Source organism: Podarcis liolepis (genome assembly GCF_965112155.1).
Source record: "Podarcis liolepis genome assembly, chromosome: 1".
Classification (NCBI taxonomy): Eukaryota; Metazoa; Chordata; class Lepidosauria; order Squamata; family Lacertidae; genus Podarcis; species Podarcis liolepis.
This window is the reverse complement of record NC_139554.1, coordinates 91,409,610-91,432,023: the sequence shown is the minus strand read 5'-3', so window position 1 is coordinate 91,432,023 and position 22,414 is coordinate 91,409,610. Positions and strand designations below refer to the sequence as shown.

At 42.6% G+C, this 22,414-nt stretch overlaps 2 protein-coding genes across 11 annotated transcripts in view; both read left to right on the top strand.

Moving 5' to 3' along the window:
- SEMA5B (semaphorin 5B) overlaps positions 1 to 22,414 on the top strand; it is a 369,522-nt gene that overhangs the window by 216,277 nt on the left and 130,831 nt on the right. For all 10 annotated transcript variants that reach the window (XM_083488884.1, XM_083488881.1, XM_083488882.1 and 7 more), the window contains one exon: positions 12,642 to 12,687. In XM_083488884.1, coding sequence (XP_083345010.1) covers positions 12,642 to 12,687 — 46 coding nt within the window. The remainder of the gene's footprint in view (positions 1 to 12,641; positions 12,688 to 22,414) is intronic.
- On the top strand, positions 16,081 to 18,974 carry LOC310693431 (uncharacterized protein). The gene is made up of 2 exons (XM_083475465.1): positions 16,081 to 16,473; positions 16,541 to 18,974. Exon 2 carries the CDS (start codon positions 16,662 to 16,664, stop codon positions 17,727 to 17,729), a length of 1,068 nt encoding a protein of 355 aa, XP_083331591.1. The 5' UTR covers positions 16,081 to 16,473; positions 16,541 to 16,661; the 3' UTR covers positions 17,730 to 18,974.

The window sequence follows — 22,414 nt, the reverse complement described above, 5'->3', positions numbered from 1 at the left end:
TTCCAGCTTGCAAGCTCACACAGTGTTGGTCTTAAAAGGAAGCTATAATTTATGTAGAGGGATTTTAAAAACACAGTAATAATGCCAAAGAGGAGAAAATTGTCATTCATTTTAGAAGGGGAAATGTGATAAAAATGAGTAGTTAATGAAGCAGAAAGCTGTCGTCTCCCAAGGATCACAGATGCTTTAAAGACTTTCTCAGTTAGGATTTGTCCACATGCACAAAAACAGAACTCACATAGTGGTATTTAAATAAAAGAAAGAACTAGGCACACTAGTAGAGAATATGCCCAGGTTGTCAGGGCAATGCATCCTTACAATGTAAGTCAATTAGCCTTGTGAAGCTTGGCTTGAATGGAGCTGACAACTTGTGTCCTTGATAGGTTACTTGGCAAGGTAGTGTGATTCCCTGTGACTCATGATTTTAACACTCCTCAAAGAAAACAGCTTTGAGCTTTCTTCCTCATCCAAATATATAGTGATCAGATACTTAAAAGGCTTTAAAAATTCCAGATAAGATTTTAAATGCCGTCATAAAATTAGTACTCATGGTATGTTCTTAAATGGCATTTATTTAGCATTTGTAGCTTTCTTCCTCTCTCCCAAGGGTTCAAAATGACTGGTGTATTTTCTTGTCAATCCTTAACAATCACACTGTATAGTTGACTAGCAGTTGATTTTGTGGGGATCTAGGGATGAGAGAGAGTGGTTTGCTTGAGTCCTTCTACTTAGTTCATAGTTGAGGTAAGTTTGGAACAGGATAGATGTTCCAGATGTCATGGTCCTATCCATTTTATGATGCCAGCTTCCTATGAAAAATAAATAAGTTTCCACACACAATGTACAATACCCAGTTTTCACATCTTTCTTTTTGCTAAGTATTTGTATAGTTGCTTGTCAAATTTGCTAGGTGAATTTGGAAAACTCTACATTGCTGCTCTCTCATCAAGGCAGTTGAGGTTATCTGTGAATCTTCCCTCTCCAAATCTCTGCTGTTGTAGTACATCTTTTTCAGGCCTACATCTGCTCGGGTATATCTGATCCTTCTCAAGTTTCTTCCAGGTTCCATTTGTCATTGTTACAAAACTCACCATTTTTTAATGACGGGTCCGCACACCCTCTTAGGTGGGCGCCTTTGTGGGCCAGCACTCCTCCCACATGCTGTGATCTGGTGGTGAAGGCTTCTCCTTCAGGTCACTTCCCGGGCGGCAAAGGATGTCCCTCAACTGAGCTTGCTGCCCAGGAGGTACATTCTGCCTGCTTACACAATTGACCAATTGCAAGCGGGCATGGGAGGCGGACCTGGCTGGGCCTGTGGGCTCCACTTGGGTCCATGCCCAGGGCATTAAAAAGGGGTCTGTGGCTGTTTTCTGCACTCTCTTCATCACTGGATAATATGCCCTTGGTAGACTAAGTGTCCAGTTTAGAAATAAGCATAACGCACGAAGCAAAATAAAAAAAGAGACCTGGATTACAATACTTTCCCTCCTAATGCCTATGAATCATGTCGAGTATGGTAGATTTTGTTCAGACAAGGATACCTAGGGGGAAAAGCAGCTAAATAAATGTATGAGTGAGGTGTAATGCTTTATAGCAGCGGTTACCTTCAAATTTGTCAAAGGTGCTTGTGATTCATTGAAACATTGCCCATGTGAGGAACAGATAAGGAAACTATAGCTTCAAAAGAACCCTGGTGAGGATGAATGCTGCACAGGAATGCCAAATTGGGACAGTTGTGAGACACAGCATGGGTATGCAGGCATATCTACAGGTTGGGACAGTGACAAGTGGCTGAAACAAAAGGTGTGTTGGAGACCTAAGAAGAAGCATTCATCATCTCGTCTGAAAAGGCAGCAGGGGGTGTGGACTTGCAGTGCTAGAGGTATTTGGATCTATGGATGTGAGAGATGCATTTGTAAGACAGTCTTCCTTTTGCAGCAGCAGCAAGAGTGGCTGGGGAGTGGAGGCGGAAACAGCCAGAATATATCACTGCAAAAATTCTGTTCCATTTCCAAGATTCTGTTGGACCTGGCAGTTTGCCAAGGTGTTATACAACATTTCCTCTTTAATGTATGCTCCTGGGCTGCAACAAATGGAAGCTGTTTTGGAGAACTCTCGATGGTAGCACTGATAGACCCAAGCAACATTAACCATTTTAAGAAAGGTCTGCAGCATAGTATATCAGCTTGCTTGTGGTGCCAGATATGTGTGCGAGTGTTTTCCTTCTTTGAAAAACAAGACGCTATATTGTTGCTGAAGACACGTGGGTGTGATGCCTGCTCGCTCCATGTCAGCTGTTCTGAGCTTTCTAGGAGAGACCTAAATATAAAGAAATCAAATGAACATTGGATGGTTACAGTACTGGATGATTCTGGGTGTCTGATAGAAACACCAGTTGCCTTCCTTTGCTTGTTGTAGTAAACCTGAGGAGTTGCAAACAGAGAGGGGAACCCTTAGCTTGTAGAGGTAAATCACCTGGATCTTCAGTGCTGGAACTAGCCTGTGATGAACCACAGCCAAGTAGTTTAGATCTGGTGGCTTTGAAATGCCAGTAGTGGTGGTAGCGAGACCGCTGCTGCTACAACACTTTTGACTGCAGGGGTGATGCATCCTGTTTCACCACTTGAGGTGAAATGGGAACGTGCGCCCCTCTGCCCCCATCATGCTGGTACCACACCTTTCTTACCTGAATTGTGTGCTGCTGCCTGTGAAATGCTGGCATCAGCACCAGCTTCCAGGGAGATTTTGGAATGGGCATCAGAGGCAAGGCTTCCGTCACTCAAGGCAAGCAACTCACATTGCCTCAACAGTGGGCCTCTGGGCCAAGCCTGTCTAGCTGTGGAAACAGTTCAGCACTGCCTAATTCATTATGTCTGTGTAATGCATATATTATTTTCCATTAAGGTGGAAAGGCCTTTGAGGTTGTTCCAGAAGCTGCAATGTCAGGTCAGTTGCTCAGTGGGGTAGGGATATTGCCAACACATTACCCCCACTGATCAGAAGGTCGGCTGTTCGAATCCGCATGACGGGGTGAGCTCCCGTAGCTCTTTCCCAGCTCCTGCCAGCCTAGCAGTTTGAAAGCACAGCAGTGCAAATAGATAAATAGGTACCACTGCAGTGGGAAGATAAATGGCGTTTCAGGGTGCTCTGGCACTCGTCAAGGTGTCCCGTTGCGCCAGAAGTTGTTTAGTCATGTTGGCCACATGTCCCGGAAAGCTGTCTGTTCACAGTGCTGGTTTTGGTGTGTACATCTCTGTACAGCATGTGTCCAGAATACCTGAAAGATAATCTTACCCCTTATATATGCAATCTATCACTATGTTCTGCAGGTGAAGGACCTCCTGCAGATACTTTCTCATCAGGAAGTCTATTCTGCACAATGTAGGAATCAGGCCTTCAGTGTTGTGGCACCTGCCCCTTGGAATTCCCTGCCCTTGTATATCAGACATGCGCCATCTTGGCTGTCTTTTCAGCACCTACTGAAGACCTTCCTCTTTTGACCATTATTTCAAGTGGAGACCTTTCCTAAGCTGCATCTGTATTGGAACTAAGATGTTTTAATCATTTTATCTCTTGTTGGGCTTCTTTGAGAGGAAGAATGGGGTGTAAATTTAATAAATAGAATATTGGAATCATGTTTGATTACAATTATAATCCTGACATGCATTCTCTTTTGGCCATTCTGTTCCCCCTCACTGTAGACCAGTGATGGGAAACCTGTGACCCATCAGGTGTTGTTGGGCTCCAACTCCTATTAGCTTCAACCAACGTGACCTGTGGTCAGGAGTGATGGGAGTAATCACCCCTTGAGAATTTCTGGAAATATCTGAAAATAAATATGTTTCAAAAGAAAATATTAAAGTAATAATTTTTAGAGGAGGAGTAGTTGTGACAGAGTTTATACTGCAAACTATATTTGACTACAGTTATTTTTATGCACACAATGTTATACATTTCTGCATTGTACTCAACTGTGGGAGTTATTTTATGAAGAGTGGGTTATAAATCACCTGAGTAAATGATCAATAAACGTTATGGCAGTTTCCAATAATGAGGCTGCTTCAAAGTCAAAAGCTGGTGATTTGCCCATGGTTGAGGATGCGTTATGAGCAAATACTGCATTTTTCTCATTTTTAATATATACATGCATATATGATTTGACATTAGCCTGTTTCGTCTCAGATAGAGCTTCACTACTTATAAATCTGGAATTAATTATGTAGTGTTGAAAATAGTCAGTGTGGTGTGAGGGTTAGATCATCAGACTAGGAGCAGGGATACTCAGGGTGAGATTCCTAATGAAACTTAACTGGCTGATCCTGAGGCAGTTACTGTCACTCAGTTTAACTTACCTCATAAGGTTGTGGTGAGGATTAAAGAAGAACCAGAAGACCCATATACAGTTATGTGGCATAAAAATGTTAATTGTCACCATCACCATCTCTAAGGAGAACACACGGAGTTTAGGAGATTGAACATTTAAATATAAATGCATTATCGTTGCTTTGGTTGAACCAGGATTCTTATGTAGGTATACAATAATGTTTAGATATACAGTGGTACCTCGGGTTACATACGCTTCAGGTTACCGACTCCGCTAACCCAGAAATAGTGCTTCAGGTTAAGAACTTTGCTTCAGGGTGAGAACAGAAATTGCGTGGCGGCAGCGTGGCAGCAGCAGGAGGCCCCATTAGCTAAAGTGGTGCTTCAGGTCAAGAACAGTTTCAGGTTAAGAACGGACCTCCAGAACGAATTAAGTACTGAACCTGAGGTACATTCTGTGCACAACATGATGAGTCTAGGGAACTCTGATGTAAAGTTGCCCAGGAAAGGTTGGCTGATGTTGTTTGTTTGTGTAGTAAGACTGTTACTATTTCACAAGAATGGATGTTGCTTAGCATGTGGAATCTGTCTCAGGATTTTACGTCCTCAAAATCTTAGCTTTCATCAGGAAAAAGCAATCAGCTGGGTCTCATGATTCCCTAGGATAATGTGGACATCTTTACTTAGGCAGTATCTTGAAGACTCAGGTCTCAGCCTTGGATGTGGTTCTGGTGACTAATGTGTGCTAATGCTTGCCTCCATGGCTCCTCATAGGCTCAGTCCTGATCTCTTGCCCTTAATGTGCACAGAGTTAAGGATGTGATATTCTTCAGTTCAAAGCTGGATTTAATTATGTCTTGTGTGCCTCAGCTCTTTATAGTGAATCATGATATACAGCAGACTTAAACCTAATGTATATGCAAGACTGAATGAGCTAAGATGAGTTATCGATGTTAGAATAGGCTGCCTTAGTATTATCTTGTAATCTGCTGTGTTTACCCCCTACCAAGTGATGAGAAATTATCTTGCCTGTCTGACATGTTAATGTGGATGCAAAGAGAGAGAGTTGTGTAGATTTTATCTACATTATTGGGAGGAAGGGGCAAAAGAAACTGTGGAGAGTAAACAACCTCCGTCCTACCAACATGGTTCTGCTGTGTTTCCTGGGAGACAAAAGAAAGGCACCGATTTAAAGTCACATCACGGGCTACTCACGTCTAGTAACGACCTGGTGGGAAAGAAAAGCCCCTTTGTAATCTATAGAAAGATGTAAAGAACCCTTGAAAATTAGTTAGGAAGCTGTATTTATGATAGACAGGAAAAGAAACAGGTAATTAAAGGTCTCAAGGTTTCTCTAGGGAGAGAAGAGGAACAGAAAGGGTAATTTCAGCGCAGTGTGTGTATGTACTTTAAACCTGTAGACAGTCTGAAACAGGATGGAAATTTCAACCATAGCTTGATCTGGCTCTCAAAGAAAGGATGTTGAAGTTGACTTGGAGAGGGCAGTTGCTAAAGTGAAGGTAACCTTGTGGTAAGTGATAGTGTGAGGGACCCATTATTTCAAATCCTTTTTAAAAAGCAAAATTGCCACAGTAGCATAGAATAAGGAAGGAAGCTGCTCTGCACTGTGACAGCTGCGACCAACTGCCTGAATGAATGCAAAGTGAATGTAACATTTTGAGGTTGAGAGGATTCTGAAGGTTGCTAAAGTTGGAATTACAAGTCATGCATAGTTCTATAACTTTGGGGGGGGGGAGACTTCTTTTTTAAAACAATTATACAGTGCAGCTGCTGAGACTGCAATATGAAGTTTGTTTTTGTTGTCTTTAAACAGGACGGAGGAAGAGGGGAACTTAACCTTTTCCCTCATGCCATTTTTCTGCTGAAAATTCTCCAGCTATTTTTATTTATGGAAAATATATGGGTAAGCACAAGATTAATAATTTAGTGACATCCACAGACTTGGATGCTCACCCCCATCACAGATCCTTGGAGGGTCTATGCTGCTTACTTTAGCTCCAATGTGAAAGCAGTTCCTTTATTTGTGCTCCCTGCTTCTTGGAAAGTTGCAAAGCTATTAAGAGGTCCTGACTGTCCTCTTATACCGCGACAGCTAAGATGATTTAGGAGCCTTTTGTGAAGGCCTTTGTTGATAGCATAGTCCCAAGTATGAACTGTCTACTGAATATGCCTCTATATACTCTATATGCTCTCTGTGGCTAGTGGAAGCTAAATAATATGTACAAATAAACGCAAATAGGTTTAATTCAAATGCTTTGCAGGCTGCAGCATCTCATCTAAATTGTTGATACACATAGCTCTGCTTATATAGAACTTGTTTGGAGTCGATGGGCATTATATATATACACACATGAGAGAACATGCAGTGCTGCATTGAAAGAATGTTTTAAACAAGAGGCAGGCTTGAGTTGAGATCTGTCTAGGAAACTGATATTTCATTTGGTACTCAGCCAATCCAGATTGATTGACTATCACTCTTTCGCATGAAATTTAGTAACTGAAATGGAGTTCCTGTATTTGCTGACTTGCTGTTCTGCTTTGCTTGTTGTTCCTCTCTCCACTGTACACATGCTCAAAGGCATTTTCCCTCTTTATTATTACTTCATATATTCCAGGGCTAGATGTGATCCTCTGGCATAGCTGTTAGCTGATGTGGATAATAGAAACCAGAGGAAGTTGGACTTAGGCTGTGTGACTTTTTCCCCAGGTCCTTCTCTATACTTTTTTTTAATTAATACTAATCTTTGAGTGCCCTTTGACCATTCCCCCTCTTTGTTTCTCACCAACCACATGTTATCTCCATCCTGCATGTAGTGCAAGCAGGGATGGAGGAGGAATCTGTTTTAAAATGGACTTGTACACATAATTTGGTGGTTGTGAGTTAATCAAGATTTGCCTCTACCAGACCACCTCTTGCATTGAGTGCCTGCTTTTCCATGACGTATGTGCATTTCAGTGTTAACTTTCTGCAGATCATGTGCAGCTTGAGGGGGGGAAGGACTGTTTGTGCACTGCAGTTTATCAGGAATGACGCAGCTTAGAATCAGTTTTGTGTTGGTGTGCATGCAGGATCACTGTGAAATAGTGATGGTCAGAAGGTGTATGTGATGTGGATATGTGAGAGAAGCATCCCAAGAGGAAATAAAAACAGAAACTGTAGAAATGGACTTGGGTTCAAACACTTTCCACGCAATGCAGCTGAGTTCTTAATTTCATTTTAATTAGAATGGAGATTTCTGTTAAACAACCTCCCCACTGCTGATGGGCATCGTGCCTGAAGAGAAGAGCTTTGCCGATAAGACAGCACGCAAATTGGCTTTGAATACCCTGTGAAATATTTATAAACCTTTTGTAAGAAGTTCTGTGCTTTCATTACAAAACAGATTAGGTGGTGGCTTTTAGATATCTTCAGATTTGTTTTTCCACACTTGTTATGAACACTATGCTTCATCCTTCCGATAAAAACTAGCAAATATGTAGAAAGGGTAGTGGGGGCCTGTCTTCGAATAATTGTAGAGTTGGAAGGGTCATCTAGTCCACCCCCTGTCATGCAGGAATCTCAACTAAAGCATCAATTACCAATGGCTATCCAACCTCTGCTTAAAACCCTCCAAGGAAGGAGAGCCCACCACCTCTCATGGAAGTCTGTTCCACTGTCAAACAGCTCTTACCATCAGACATTTCTTCCCGATGTTTAGTTAGAATCTCCTTTCTTATAACTTGAAGCCATTAGTTTGGGTCCGACCCTGTGGAGCAGGAGAAAATAAGCTTGCTCCACATCTCCATCTAAGGGAATGTGACATCCCTTTAGATATTTGAAGATGGCTATCATCTCTCAGTCTCCTCTTTTCCAGGCTAAACATACCCAACTCCCACAACCGTTCCTCATAAGGCTTGGTTTCCAGACGTCTTCACACATTCCAGCTTGTCAATATCGTTCTGTAATATGATTTGTATTAACTATGTTGTTTGTGCCACGTTTATTTGGCTTTTCAGGATAGCAATCTCACAAGTGACTTTTCCATAAGCACACAAATAGCATTGACTGTTATGCGGATAAGTACCTCTTAGCTCCTTCTAACTATGTGTTTTGTCTTGTTCTCTTGCCCTGACCCAGGTCATGGTTTCTTATGGTGCTAGGTACGGCAAGGATTTTGTCTTTTGCCAGCCAGGCACAGTGGAATTAAAAAGAGATTATGGATGAATTTGTCTGTGAGATTTGTACGGCTGTTTAACTCTTAAGAAATGCCAAAATAAACTAGGCTGTTGGAGAGAAAGGTAATCACCATCTTAAGGCATTAGCTCAAATTTGTTTGGTGCCTTCAGATTTAACCGCTGTTCAGTTATTCACTTATAAATTATACCTGTATTGATGGAACTTGAGTCACTTTGCTGTTTCTTGTTTCTGCATTTCCCCCTCCTCTCCCCCTTGGTGGCCAGGAATATTTGCACATGAGTATTTGCTCATAAGTCCCACTGCAGGATGGAATTTGTAGTCCTCAGGTTATATGCACAGTGAGACACTGTGTATGTATGTTTGATGTGTCAAAATGCTTGTAGCCACTTAGTTGTATGAACACCAATAGATGTTAGGGATCAAACTTGGCTGTTTGGCATTGGTGGAAAAAGTCAGTTTTGTGAGATAGACAGATTTGGCAATGTTAAATGAGATGAGTTGGCGGAAACAGGATTTTGAGAATCAAAAAATAATGTTACAACAGCATGTAAACTCTAATGAAATGCAAAGCTGTGAGAGAGATGAAATAACGTGGTTCAACTTTAGAACTGGTTTTGTGGACTTGGATTTTTCACCTGGATGTCGATTAGAAATCTCTGCTTCCTAGAATCTATATATGGAAGCCAGTGGTGGAGGTTTCTCTGACACAAAAACCACACATTTGCCATATTTCTACTGTGGAAATGTCCCATCATTTCAACACCAACATGCCTTTATATAGCATGACATTTTATTTTATTCGCATTCTACATAAGCAGTGTTGACAAGAGTTTGGGATGGGGTCATGGTGCATCTGAGTAAGAAAAAATAAATAAAACAAAGGCCAACAGAGAGTTTTGGCATTTTTGTCTTGTTAGTGACCTGAGTACCCTAGCCACATTTCCCAGCAAGTTAATTGTACTGTATTGACAGCTTTTTGATCTGAAGATACTTGCTCTATTGATGTCAGTGGCCTCTCCTTTTCTCCTGAGAAAGCTGACTGTACCTCTTCCCTGTAATTAATATGCTACTCCTTATTGAGTTGTTCTTCATTAGATTGGCTGCCCATTCTCATTCAGTAGCCATGGAAGAAATAATATTAAAGTTGTTTATTCAGTCAAAATATATAGCATGTCCAGAAACCTGGAACAAGCCCCAAATACTTACTATGAGTCTTCTAAAACCAATGCATTTAAATAGCATTCTTAACAACAGTATAGTAATTCAGAGCCATTAAACCTCAGGTTGCCCTGCTCTGGGTAAACTAGGACCTGAGGCTTATGAATGGTCAAACTCTCTGAGGAGCACATTGGAATTTTTTTGATACATTATGCATTGTATTAGTTTAGCAATGGCAAGATGACATTTCCCTAAAGGTTGTAAGAAAAATGCATGGATGAATTAGAGTTACAAATCAAAAGCCAAAGTTGGTGAAACTACATCAGGGTTCTGTGTCCGACAAGAAAAAAAATGAAAATAAATAAGATATACAGTATAACCATGGAAATCTTAAATTTATTGCTAGGCAGTAACAACAGAGCTTGTACACATTGAACCAAAAGCCTTGGAGATGTTGAAAGGATGTGGATAATCAAATGTTTGGGTAAACAGAAGTTCTGTTTATAAAACATGGTACCCGCACATTCTTATGTGACGGAAAGCCTTGGCTAGCTCCAGGCAGTGAGACCACGGAGATTCTGTTGAAATTATAAAACACGTAAAAATTTATATTTGATGCATCTAAAAGCAGCCAACTGCTCACTGTCTTCTTGGTCTTTCTGAAGAAGGATAGTTATTTTGTCCTATATCTAGGATATGGACTAAGGAGGCTTTCTTGCATTGCCTTAGTGGTGTGGTAGCTGCTGCAGTGGACTGGAGTCCTTGTTTCACTTGGGTAACATGAGGAGTGCTCTCATGCCTATGCTGACACTGAGGTTCCTCACAATTTCTGTGTTGTCCCCATCAAACCCAGGGTGATACTGGTGTAGAGAGGAACTGCAGTGCCAGAGTTCCTCTTGGAGCTTCTGGGGTTACCCGAGTGATGCATGAAGGAACTCCTGAGCTATGACAATACTGTAATACTGTTGATAGCAGTAGAGAGGCAAAACATGGTACATCTGAGAAGAAGAAGAAGAAGAAGAAGAAGAAGAAGAAGAAGAAGAAGAAGAAGAAGAAGAAGAAGAAGAATCTTTTAGGTGTGCATCATGGAGAGCAAGTGTGTTGATTATGTGATATGGACTTTGTAAGTAGGCTTTGTGTGAGGATTTGGCAGTGTGTCCAGATAAGATTTTAAATGCAGGTGCTGTGTTCAGGACTTGAAATCCAAGTGGGAGAAAATTGAATTCATAAATCAAAGCCCAAGCTACCTTGTAAAACAATATCAAGCAATTGCTTGAGTAAACAATTTTCTCAGCACACAGAAAGAAGAAGAAAAAAGAACTTTTAAAATGTGCATGTTAGAAATCTTGGGGCTAAACTGTGTGCAGCATGGGTGATCCATGATTGGACTTCCTGATGTCATTCTTTTGAGGGAAGAGGCTTAAAAAGAGCCGTAGGAACCTGTTTGGATCAGGGCTACTATAGTGCTGGTCAAAGTAACTTAACTTTAACCCTTTCCCTTCATGCTGTGGTTTTGATCCAAATTGTAACTTTTCCAACCCTCCTCCACTGAAATTAGCTGTGGATAGCAGAACATATTTGCATTCTGTAGCTAATACCCTTGGGGGGGGGGTAATTTTAGTTGGCGAAAGCGTTCATGCATCTTTTGCTTTACCCAAAAGATACATGGAAGGGGTGTGCAAAATACAGCTGGCCTGCAGAAGCCATTTTTACTTGCGCATGACAACATGTTTGTGTGCCAGATAGACATCTCTGTGCACCCTCCCTAAACAAAATCGCTTGTTTCCCGCCTATTTATTCTGTTCCTGCTTGATAGTGAAATTCTGTGGTGCTCATGTGGAATGATAGGAAGAAAGACTGTGGTCTCAGATATACTTCTTATTTTTGGGCTTTCTGTTCTTCCCCAGATGTTCTGGTAAGTTGGCAGTTTCCAGGACTCACAACCCAGTGAGCTACCAGTAAGCTACTGGGCCAAATTCAAGGTGCTGGTACTAGCATATAAAACCCTAAATAGCTTGTGACCTGAGTACCTAAAGCAGTAGTTCACCCTAATACCAACAATCTCGGACCCTACGATTGCCAGGTGAGGTCTTGATGGTGGTTCCAGGGGCTGCCTGGTTGACATTGACTTGTGACAGATCATTTTCAGTAGTTCTTCTCTGGTGGTAGAATTTCTAGTGAGTTGTGCCTGTCTTCATCACCATTTACTTTCAGGAGGAATTCGAAAACCTTTCTGTTTACCTAGGCATCTGATGGTTGAATAATACTCTCCCCTGCAACCCCAAGATTATTGGATGGAAGAAAGTTTTTAACTGTAACTGCTTTTAGATGTTTTAAATTGTACTTGTTTTTAGACTATTTTAACTGTTTTATAATGTTTTTGCTTTGCTTTTTAATTTGTGTGTCTGTTTACTGTCCTTGGCTCCATGGGAAGAGTGTGATATAAGTGCAATCAATCAATCAATCAATCAATCAATCAATCAATCAATATCCCTCTTATCTAAGTTGATATGGTCATGTCACTGGAGTACTTTTGAGCCTCAGAACTTCTGATTCTGCTGTGCTTAGAGCCTGAAGTAGATCCAGTGCTTAGATTCCATCTCTCTCTCTCTCTCTCTCTCTCTCTCTCTCTCTCTCTCTCTGTGTGTGTGTGTGTGTGTGAGAGAGAGAGAGAGAGAGAGAGAGAGAGAGAGAGAGAGAATGGCAAGTTTCAAATCTCGCCAGAAATTCAGCTTTCTTTGTACTGGGTATTGGAGAGTCCTCTTGTTGTTACAAAGTTCGTTAAAAGACGAGCAAACAAGGCTTATTAGCTTTTCATTGGTTGGTGCTGCAGGGTTGGTGCGCTGTCTACATAAATGCCGCTTCTGAGCCACAGTAGTGCAATGATTTTTTAAAAATTCACTTTATAAAGGTTTTGCACAACTTCTAATACTTAAAAGATTTCCTTTTCTTGCTCACACAGGAACTACCTCTTCAGACTCAGTCTCCACAACGTTTCTCTTATTCAGGTATGTTCACGTTTCCCATCAAATGCTTGTTCTGACTACATAATTAACAGGCTACACAAATAGTCTTTTAATAATAATAATAATAATAATAATAATAATAATAATAATAAATGGTGCTAATTTGTTCTTGAAGTAATAGTGAAACTGGATTGGTCTAGAGGTCAAAACATCAAATAAGGCTTTCAAGGTCACATGGGCTCCCAGGTCCTTATGTTGTTGCTTTGCTTTAAGATGCATTTCCAGTGTGGCTCTCACACCCCTTTTGCATATTCTTCTCATTCAGAATAAAATGCTGGGCGATGGGGATGGTGATTTTGCACTTCGTTTTTTTAGCTCAGCTCTTTCACCCTTTAAGTGTTGTTGAGCGAAGGAGGAATGGACAGGTGCCAGGAATGGGCATCGCATTAGAAGCAAAGTGGGTCTTGTGACAGATCGCCGGCGCAAGATTAACTAAAACAATTGTAAAGAAATCCTTAGCCTTCATTAATGCCGACGTCAGCAGCTATCAGAGAGAAGCTTGTTACTATTCTCTTCCATCACTATTCCTGAGCTTTTGTTGGCCCTGTATGAGCAGAAAATGCTGAGGAGCTGGATTTTGTTGAATTCCTTAGTAGCAACACGTTAAGATGCTAAGAATTTCAGAGGGAAGTGCTGTTTGCAAATAGGTGTCCTCTTCATCCTGATGGCAGCAACCTCACCGAAGGATCCCAAGCGTGGCAAGGGATTCAGTCATTATTTAAAATCACTTTAGCTGTATCACTGAAATTGCTCTCAAGTTCACTTGTAGCATGGGGTTTTAATAACATCAGTACTGCAGGCGGGTAAATATTACAGTTGGATCAGGCTCCTATTTAGTCTTGTTTCACATTGTTATGATCATGAAGTCATATGTGTACATGGCATTCTTCTAACGGATAAACTTGGTTCATGTTCTTTAAATATGTGGTCAAGGACTTCACTCCCACAATTGATTTTGGGAAGTAGCGGTTTTCAAAGAACAGCACAAAAGCAGTTTCAGAATTTGGGCATAAGTTCTGAAAAAAGAATAGTTCCAGTTTGTCCTCTGTTGCTCAGAGTCAGCCTTCTCCAACCTTGGGTGCACATTAGCTGTTGTACTGCAACCCCTTTTACCATTGCTGGACATTGCCTGTGCTGGCTCGGGAGCGTAGGGGTTATAATTAAAGAAAAGGAGCCAATCCATGACTGGAAACTGGGTAACTGCATATATTCAAACCAAGCTTAGAAGGAAAGAGGAAATGGGGGCCAGGACCTCTGGAATACCCTTGGCATCTGCATGTTTTTTTAACAGATGGTTTAAAATGTACTTATTCTGGTCTGCATTTGGATAATTTATAATTCTATGCTATGTTTTTATTGTACATGTAAGCTATCTTGTGAGGTTACATACCCTGAAAAATAGGGTAAAAAATACAAGACAGAATGAAACAGAGCATCAGAATGCATCAGAATGCATCCCTTCAAAGGCTAGCTGACAGAGCCTGTCAGAGCACTGATTCCTTAGGCTTGGTGGACTAAGTACTTCTGCTTCCTGTGACTTAACTTGAGCATTAGATCTATTCCATAGAGTTACCTGGAGAAGTGATGTTCCAGATTACAGTTGTTGGCAGATACTTTCTAGTAATTTGCGCTCAATTAATAGGGTGCACTCTGATACTTGCTACCCATTTATTCTTCTTCTGAAATTCATGCCAATGCTCTGTTTGCATTGCTTCAGGATAGTTGTAGAAAATGAAAACCTCTCCCCCCCCCCGCTTTCTTTTTGTCTCCTGCCTGTTATGTTATTCTTTCTGGGGAAGCACACTGGGTCCATTAGTGCCAGTTAACAGCTTTCTGCTACACAGTCTGGATCTGTTTAGAAACAGGAGTGTACAGTATATGCTGTGTGATAACAAAAGCAAATGTTGTAGAAAAGCTTTTCATGAAGGTGGTAAAACGCAGGCTAGGATACAGGGGGGAATCTAGCTACTTGGCGATTAGCGCAGTTTGAAACAACTTTTCAGGCCACCTCTGGTGGCTTTTTATTTACTTAATGGCAAGTCCTCCCATCAAATCACACAGGCATGAAATTTGTATTAGTGGGAAGGATTTATACTTATGTTTGATTAGTGATTAGACACAGTTAGTCTCCCTCTCCAGATCACAGAGTGCCTTGTAGACATGCTCCCATAAAGACTGAGACTGCATCACAAGTGTCTCTACCTTCCTTTTCAACCAGAGGAAAACGTTGAGTAATTGTTGTTTTCTATCTGTAGGCCTTCTTCCCAGAAGTGTAGAGGCTTCTCCTCTTAGAAATGGGGGTGAGGAACCCTTTTCAGCCCATGGGCCACATCGCCCTTTGTGGGCTACATGCCAGTGGTGGGCGGGATCAAAAGCAAAAGTGGGTGGAGCAGCAAATGCAAATTTCACCTTGGCACAGTAAGCTAGTTTCTACACACACACACACCTCTATCCTCCATCCAGGCAACCTAGATGCATTATTAGGGTTCAGTGACATATATGGGTGTGGCAGAAACACTTCAGAAGGGTGTGAGGCAGGGCTGGTGAGGAGTGCTGCCTGGAGAGAGGGATGCTGGGTGAGGAGTGTCCCAAAGGCCAGATAGAATGGGGTAACTGTGCCCCCGAAGGACCAGGTGCGCAGCCTGGGAGTCATTCTGGACTCACAGCTGTCCATGGAGGCGCAGGTCAATTCTGTGTCCAGGGCAGCTGTCTTTCAGCTCCACCTGGTACGCAGGCTGAGACCCTACCTGCCTGCGGACTGTCTTGCCAGAGTGGTGGACACTCTAGTTATCTCCCGCTTGGACTACAGCAATGCACTCTACTTGGGGCTACCTTTGAAGGTGACCCAGAAACTGCAATTAATCCAGAATGCAGCAGCTAGACTGGTGACTGGGAGTGGCCGCCTGGACCACATAACACAGGTCCTGAGAGATCTGCATTAGCTCCCAGTACGTTTCTGAGCACAATTCAAAGTGTTGGTGCTGACTTTTAAAGCCCTAAACAGCCTTGGTCCTGTATACCTGAAGGAGCGTCTCCACTCCCATCGTTCTGCCCGGACACTGAGATCCTTCTGGCGGTTCCCTCATTGCGAGAAATGAGGTCACAGGGAACCAGACAGAGGGCCTTCTTGGTAGTGGCGCCCACCCTGTGGAATGCCTTCCCTTCAGATGTGAAGGAAATAAGCAGTTATCTTCTCTTTAAAAGACATCTGAAGGCAGCCCTGTTTAGGGAAGTTTTTAATATTTAATGCTGTATTGTTTTTAACACTTGATTGGAAAGCCGTCCAGAGTGGCTGGGGAAGCCTAGCCAGATGGGCGGGGTATAAATAATAAATTACTACTACTACTACTACTACTACTACTACTACCAGAGGTAGCAGGGCAGCAGTTGAAGAAGGAGCGAAAAGGGTTTTCTTGTGTGTGTGTTTCTTTGTGGCTGATTAGCTGTTCTCCCTGTGCAAAGGTCAGAGGGGGCAGGGTTTCTGTTGAGGAAGGTGATTAGCTGTGGGAGGAGCTTATCAGAAGTAGCAGGGCAGCAGTTGAAGAAGGAGCGAAAAGGGTTTTCTTGTGTGTGTGTGTGTGTTTCTTTGTGGCTGATTAGCTGTTCTCCCTGTGCAAAGGTCAGAGGGGGCAGGGTTTCTGTTGAGGAAGGTGATTAGCTGTGGGAGGAGCTTATCAGAAGTAGCAGGGCAGCAGTTGAAGAAGGAGCGAAAAGGGTTTTCTTGTGTGTGTGTGTGTGTTTCTTTGTGGCTGATTAGCTGTTCTCCCTGTGCAAAGGTCAGAGGGGGCAGGGTTTCTGTTGAGGAAGGTGATTAGCTGTGGGAGGAGCTTATCAGAGGTAACAGGGCAGTTTGATCCATCTTTTAGATTTAGGGGCGCTAGTCTCAAACGTTTGTTGGGGGAGACCTAGGTTTTTTTGTGGGGGGAGTTATTTGTCCTGTCTTCACGCTTTTTGTGATGGAGGACCACTGTAGCCACCCCAACGATGTTCTCAAGATGGAGGGGGAGGGAACAGCTGCAGTTGCCTGCGGTTCCTGCGCAATGTTTGCCATCTTGCCAAAGGTTGCAGGCAGCTTTACCTGCAGCAATTGCATGTTGATTGCCCTCTTAAAAGACAAAGTCCAGCAACTGGAGGAACGTGTAGCTACGCTCCAAAGAATTAGAGATCTGGAGCTCTTCTTGGAAGCAACAGAGCACACCGTCTCCACCAAGGAGGAGACAGGGGACTCCCCTGAGAAGGAGGCTAGTTCATCAACACAGGAGCCAGATATATGGAGAAACGTGACTCAAAGAAGTAGGAGGCCCAGGGTTCGTTCTGATAGTTTAGAAATACACAATCGCTTTGAGGTCCTCTCCCCTAGCATGGAAGACGAAGAGCAGACTCCATTTGAGGATCTCTCCCTCATTTCAGTCGATCAGGTATATGAAGACGAGCAGCAAAGTCAGTCCTCAGGGAATGTGCAGGCGACCTTGGAACGGACAGCTCATGGAAGAACCCCGACCAAACCTAAGAGGAGGCGTGTAGTGGTGATAGGGGATTCCCTACTGAGGGGAACAGAAGCAGTGATCTGTGGGCCTGACAAGATGTCTCGGGAAGTGTGCTGTCTCCCCGGGGCTAAGATCCAAGATGTAACTGAACGACTGCAAGGAATCATAAAACCCACTGACAAATACCCCTTCCTCTTGGTTCATGTGGGAACCAATGACACTGCAAGCAATAGCCTCCAGAAGATCAAAAGAGACTACGAGGCTCTGGGCAGGAAATTGAAGCAATTAAATGCACAAATTGTCATCTCATCTGTCCTCCCAGTTGAACGACGTGGCCCAGGGAGAGAGGGAAAAATAGTGGAAGTGAACAGCTGGCTTCGCAAATGGTGTAAACAGGAACGGTTTGGATTCTTAGATCACAGACTGCAGTTTCTTGAAGATGGACTTCTGGCAAGCGATGGGCTGCACCTCACAACGGTTGGGAGAAATGTTTTTGCCAAAAATCTCAGAAACCTCATCAGGAGGGCTTTAAACTGACTAATGTGGGGGAGGGAGACAGTGCTCCTGAAGGTAGGAGTCTATCAATTGATGAAGATGATCATCCAAATGTCATAGACCAAATGGAGCAAACAGCACGCAGACCTAGTGGTGGGAGGAAAAAATCCTTAAATAAGAGACATGGGGGAATGATTAATGGACTTCAATGTCTGTACACTAATGCGCAAAGCATGGGAAATAAACAAGATGAGCTTGAGCTCTTGGTACAGCAAACTAAATATGACATAATAGGCATCACTGAAACCTGGTGGGATAAGTCCCACGATTGGAATGTAATAATGGGGGGATACAATCTATTTTGGAGAAACAGACCAGACAAGAAAGGAGGAGGAGTGGCGTTATATGTCAGGGATGTGTATACCTGTGAAGAGATCCAAGATTTAGAACCTCAAAGCCAAAATGAGAGCATTTGGGTCAAAATTAAGGGAGAGAAGAATAACAGAGACCTCATTGTGGGAGTTTACTATAGATCCCCAAGCCAAACGGAGGACATAGATGATGCCTTCCTGGAACAGATGGCCAAGCATGCAAAAGGAAGGGAGATAGTAGTAATGGGGGACTTCAATTACCCGGATATTTGTTGGATGTCAAACTCAGCCAAGAGCATAAGGTCAAACAGATTCCTCACTGGCCTTGCAGACAACTTCATTGTCCAGAAAGTGGGAGAAGCAACAAGAGGAACAGCCATTTTAGATCTGGTCCTAACCAATGTTGATGACCTGGTTAGTGGGGTAGAAGTGGAAGGATCATTAGGCGCGAGTGATCATGCCCTTCTGAAGTTTACTATACAGCGGAAAGGAGCAGCCAAGCATACTAGGACTCAATTTCTTGACTTTAAGAAAGCCGACTTCATAAAACTTAGGGAAGTGCTGGGTGAGATCCCATGGACAGTAATACTAAAAGGAAAGGGAGTTCATGATGGCTGGGAGTTTGTTAAGAGGGAGATAGTAAAAGCACAACGTCAGGCAATACCAATGAGACGGAAACATGGAAGGTGCCTAAAGAAGCCAGGGTGGCTATCTAAAGAACTTTTAACTGAGTTAAGATTAAAAAAGGATGTGTACAAAAAATGGAAAAGGGGGGAAACCACCAAAGAGGAATTCAAACAAATAGCCAGCACGTGTAGACACAAAGTCAGAAAAGCTAAAGCACAGAATGAACTCAGGCTTGCTAGAGAGGTTAAAAGCAACAAAAAAGGCTTTTATGGGTATGTTCGTAGCAAAAGGAAGAACAAAGAAACAGTGGGGTCACTCAGAGGAGAAGATGGTGAAATGCAAACAGGGGACACAGAAAGGGCTGAACTCCTCAATGCCTTCTTTGCCTCAGTCTTCTCCGATAAAGAAAACAATGCCCAACCTGAAGAATTTGGAACAAATGATTCAGCTACGGAAACACAGCCCAGAATAACTAAGGAGATAGTACAAGAATACTTGGCTAGTTTAGATGTATTCAAGTCTCCAGGGCCAGATGAACTGCATCCAAGAGTATTAAAAGAACTGGCAGATGTGCTCTCAGAACCACTGGCAGTCATCTTTGAGAATTCCTGGAGAACAGGCGAAGTCCCGGCAGACTGGAGGAGGGCAAATGTTGTCCCTATTTTCAAAAAGGGGAAAAGAGAGGACCCAAATAATTACCGCCCAGTCAGTCTGACATCAATACCAGGGAAGATTCTGGAGCAGATCATTAAGAAAACAGTCTGTGAGCACCTAGAAAGGAATGCTGTGATCACCAATAGTCAGCATGGATTTCTGAAAAATAAGTCATGTCAGACTAACCTGATCTCGTTTTTTGACAGAATTACAAGCCTGGTAGATGAAGGGAACTCAGTGGATATAGCCTACCTTGATTTCAGTAAGGCATTTGACAAGGTGCCCCATGATATTCTTGTAAAGAAGCTGGTAAAATGCGGTCTTGACTATGCTACCACTCAGTGGATTTGTAACTGGCTGACTGACCGAACCCAAAGGGTGCTCATCAATGGTTCCTCTTCATCCTGGAGAAGAGTGACTAGTGGGGTGCCACAGGGTTCTGTCTTGCGCCCAGTCTTATTCAACATCTTTATCAACGACTTAGATGATGGACTCAAGGGCATCCTGATCAAATTTGCAGATGACACCAAACTGGGAGGGGTGGCTAACACCCCAGAGGACAGGATCACACTTCAAAACGACCTTGACAGATTAGAAAACTGGGCCAAAACAAACAAGATGAATTTTAACAGGGAGAAATGTAAAGTATTGCACTTGGGCAAAAAAAATGAGAGGCACAAATACAAGATGGGGGACACCTGGCTTGAGAGCAGTACATGTGAAAAGGATCTAGGAGTCTTGGTTGACCACAAACTTGACATGAGCCAACAGTGTGACGCGGCAGCTAAAAAAGCCAATGCAATTCTGGGCCTCATCAATAGGAGTATAGCATCTAGATCAAGGGAAGTAATAGTGCCACTGTATTCTGCTCTGGTCAGACCTCACCTGGAGTACTGTGTCCAGTTCTGGGCACCACAGTTCAAGAAGGACACTGACAAACTGGAACGTGTCCAGAGGAGGGCAACCAAAATGGTCAAAGGCCTGGAAACGATGCCTTATGAGGAACGGCTAAGGGAGCTGGGCATGTTTAGCCTGGAGAAGAGGAGGTTAAGGGGTGATATGATAGCCATGTTCAAATATATAAAAGGATGTCACATAGAGGAGGGAGAAAGGTTGTTTTCTGCTGCTCCAGAGAAGCGGACACGGAGCAATGGATCCAAACTACAAGAAAGAAGATTCCACCTAAACATTAGGAAGAATTTCCTGACAGTAAGAGCTGTTCGACAGTGGAATTTGCTGCCAAGGAGTGTGGTGGAGTCTCCTACTTTGGAGGTCTTTAAGCAGAGGCTTGACAACCATATGTCAGGAGTGCTCTGATGGTGTTTCCTGCTTGGCAGGGGGTTGGACTCGATGGCCCTTGTGGTCTCTTCCAACTCTATGATTCTATGATTCTACTACTACTACTACTACTATTTACAGAGGCTTGGAGGAGGGCCCCTTTGGCCCCCAGGCCTGAGTTTTCCCACTCCTGTCTTACAACTAGAACCATTCCGATATCAAGGAATCACGAACACAACATTCACTGACAACACCTATGATTTAGCATCCATTTCACATGTCTGTTTAAGATATTTAAATTAACAATTGTAGTGTATTGGAATAGTGCCAAGATCTAGGGGGAAAGTATTAAAAGATAGCTGACAGAAATGGATCTGTTGGACTATACAGCCTTCAGTAATAAACAGTTAGCCATTGAGCCCAAAGCATCCAATTAAGTCTAATTACATTTAATGTAAATATACCTTTAAATTACAGTTTGACCCACAAAGATTGCATTGTTCTTCTAAAACGCTCCCTCTTTGCTTTCTTTTGGCACAATGTGCCTCATTTCAGGATTTGTTCACTGTTTGCCAAGATCTGATATATTTCCTGGTGTGTGTGTTTTTTTCCTGAAGAACAATAAATTTAAGACGAATTTTAAATATTTTTACGTACGCAGCTGTCAAAGGAGTATTTCGAGAAACATTTGCTAGCTGCCAGAAATGGAGTAAAAGCTAGGACTGAGTGATGCAGAGTTGTTTTTTCCCCAGATGTACTTTTTCTTTTAATCAGAAAATGAACATTTTCTCCCATTTTGCATATAGCGGTCATTCATCACACTTACTGTATTCGTCATCATCCCCCATCCACAAGAGGAAAAGATTACCATACCCTTGAACCAAAGAAACAATGTTGTTTGACTCATAATGTTAATATTTTCTTCTGAACATGAGTTAGGATTGAGGATGCTGTCGACATTTCCATTGCTCTAGTTAAAAATTTCGTGATGTGGATGTTAACCTTTTACATAAAGTGCAACTAAACAACATCTTGGAAAGCAATTCAGCCTAGCACTATGGCAATCATTCCGTCATTTCAGCTTGCCATGTGCGACAATCCTCTCCCCCCAGGAATTGTTCTGGGGGTTCTCCCCAGCGTCAATTTTTTTGGCAGGGTGGGAAGAGAGATGGGCACCCCTTCATTCTAATCTAAGTTCTTGTGTGGGCTTCTGCTAGGGGGGACTTGTTAGAAGAGTTTGGATTTGATATCCCGCCTTTCACTCCCCTTCAGGAGTCTCAAAGCGGCTAACATTCTCCTTTCCCTTCCTCCCCCACAACAAACACTCTGTGAAGTGAGTGGGCCTTCTCTTTCTGTAAGGCTGTTGAGCAATATAGTTTTGTTCTTTTAAACCTTGATCTAATTGATGAAATCAAAGGGAAGATAACTTTAATGTTGGCTTCGGTATAGCTGGGCTCTTACTTTCAAATTGCCTTTCTGCATTTGAGACTGATGAAACGTTTATATCAGCTGTCTGCCTAACAGGAATACTAAATGATGATTCCTGCACACATCGTTCACTGTGTTATAAGTGTTTTTAAAAGGGTTAAACCCTAATCCCTGGCATTCACACAGAGGCCAAGAAAAGGGCTTTTTACAGTAGACTTCACAATTAAGAGATTAGGTGGGAAATGTTGCTTTTAAAAACAAAATCCCCATGGCATGTTTTAAGAAGTAAATTATGTCTGAACTGACTGAGCAAAGCACGTATTACTATTGTTTGCAAAACTGGGCCGCCTGGAGCTCAGTTGGTGGTAC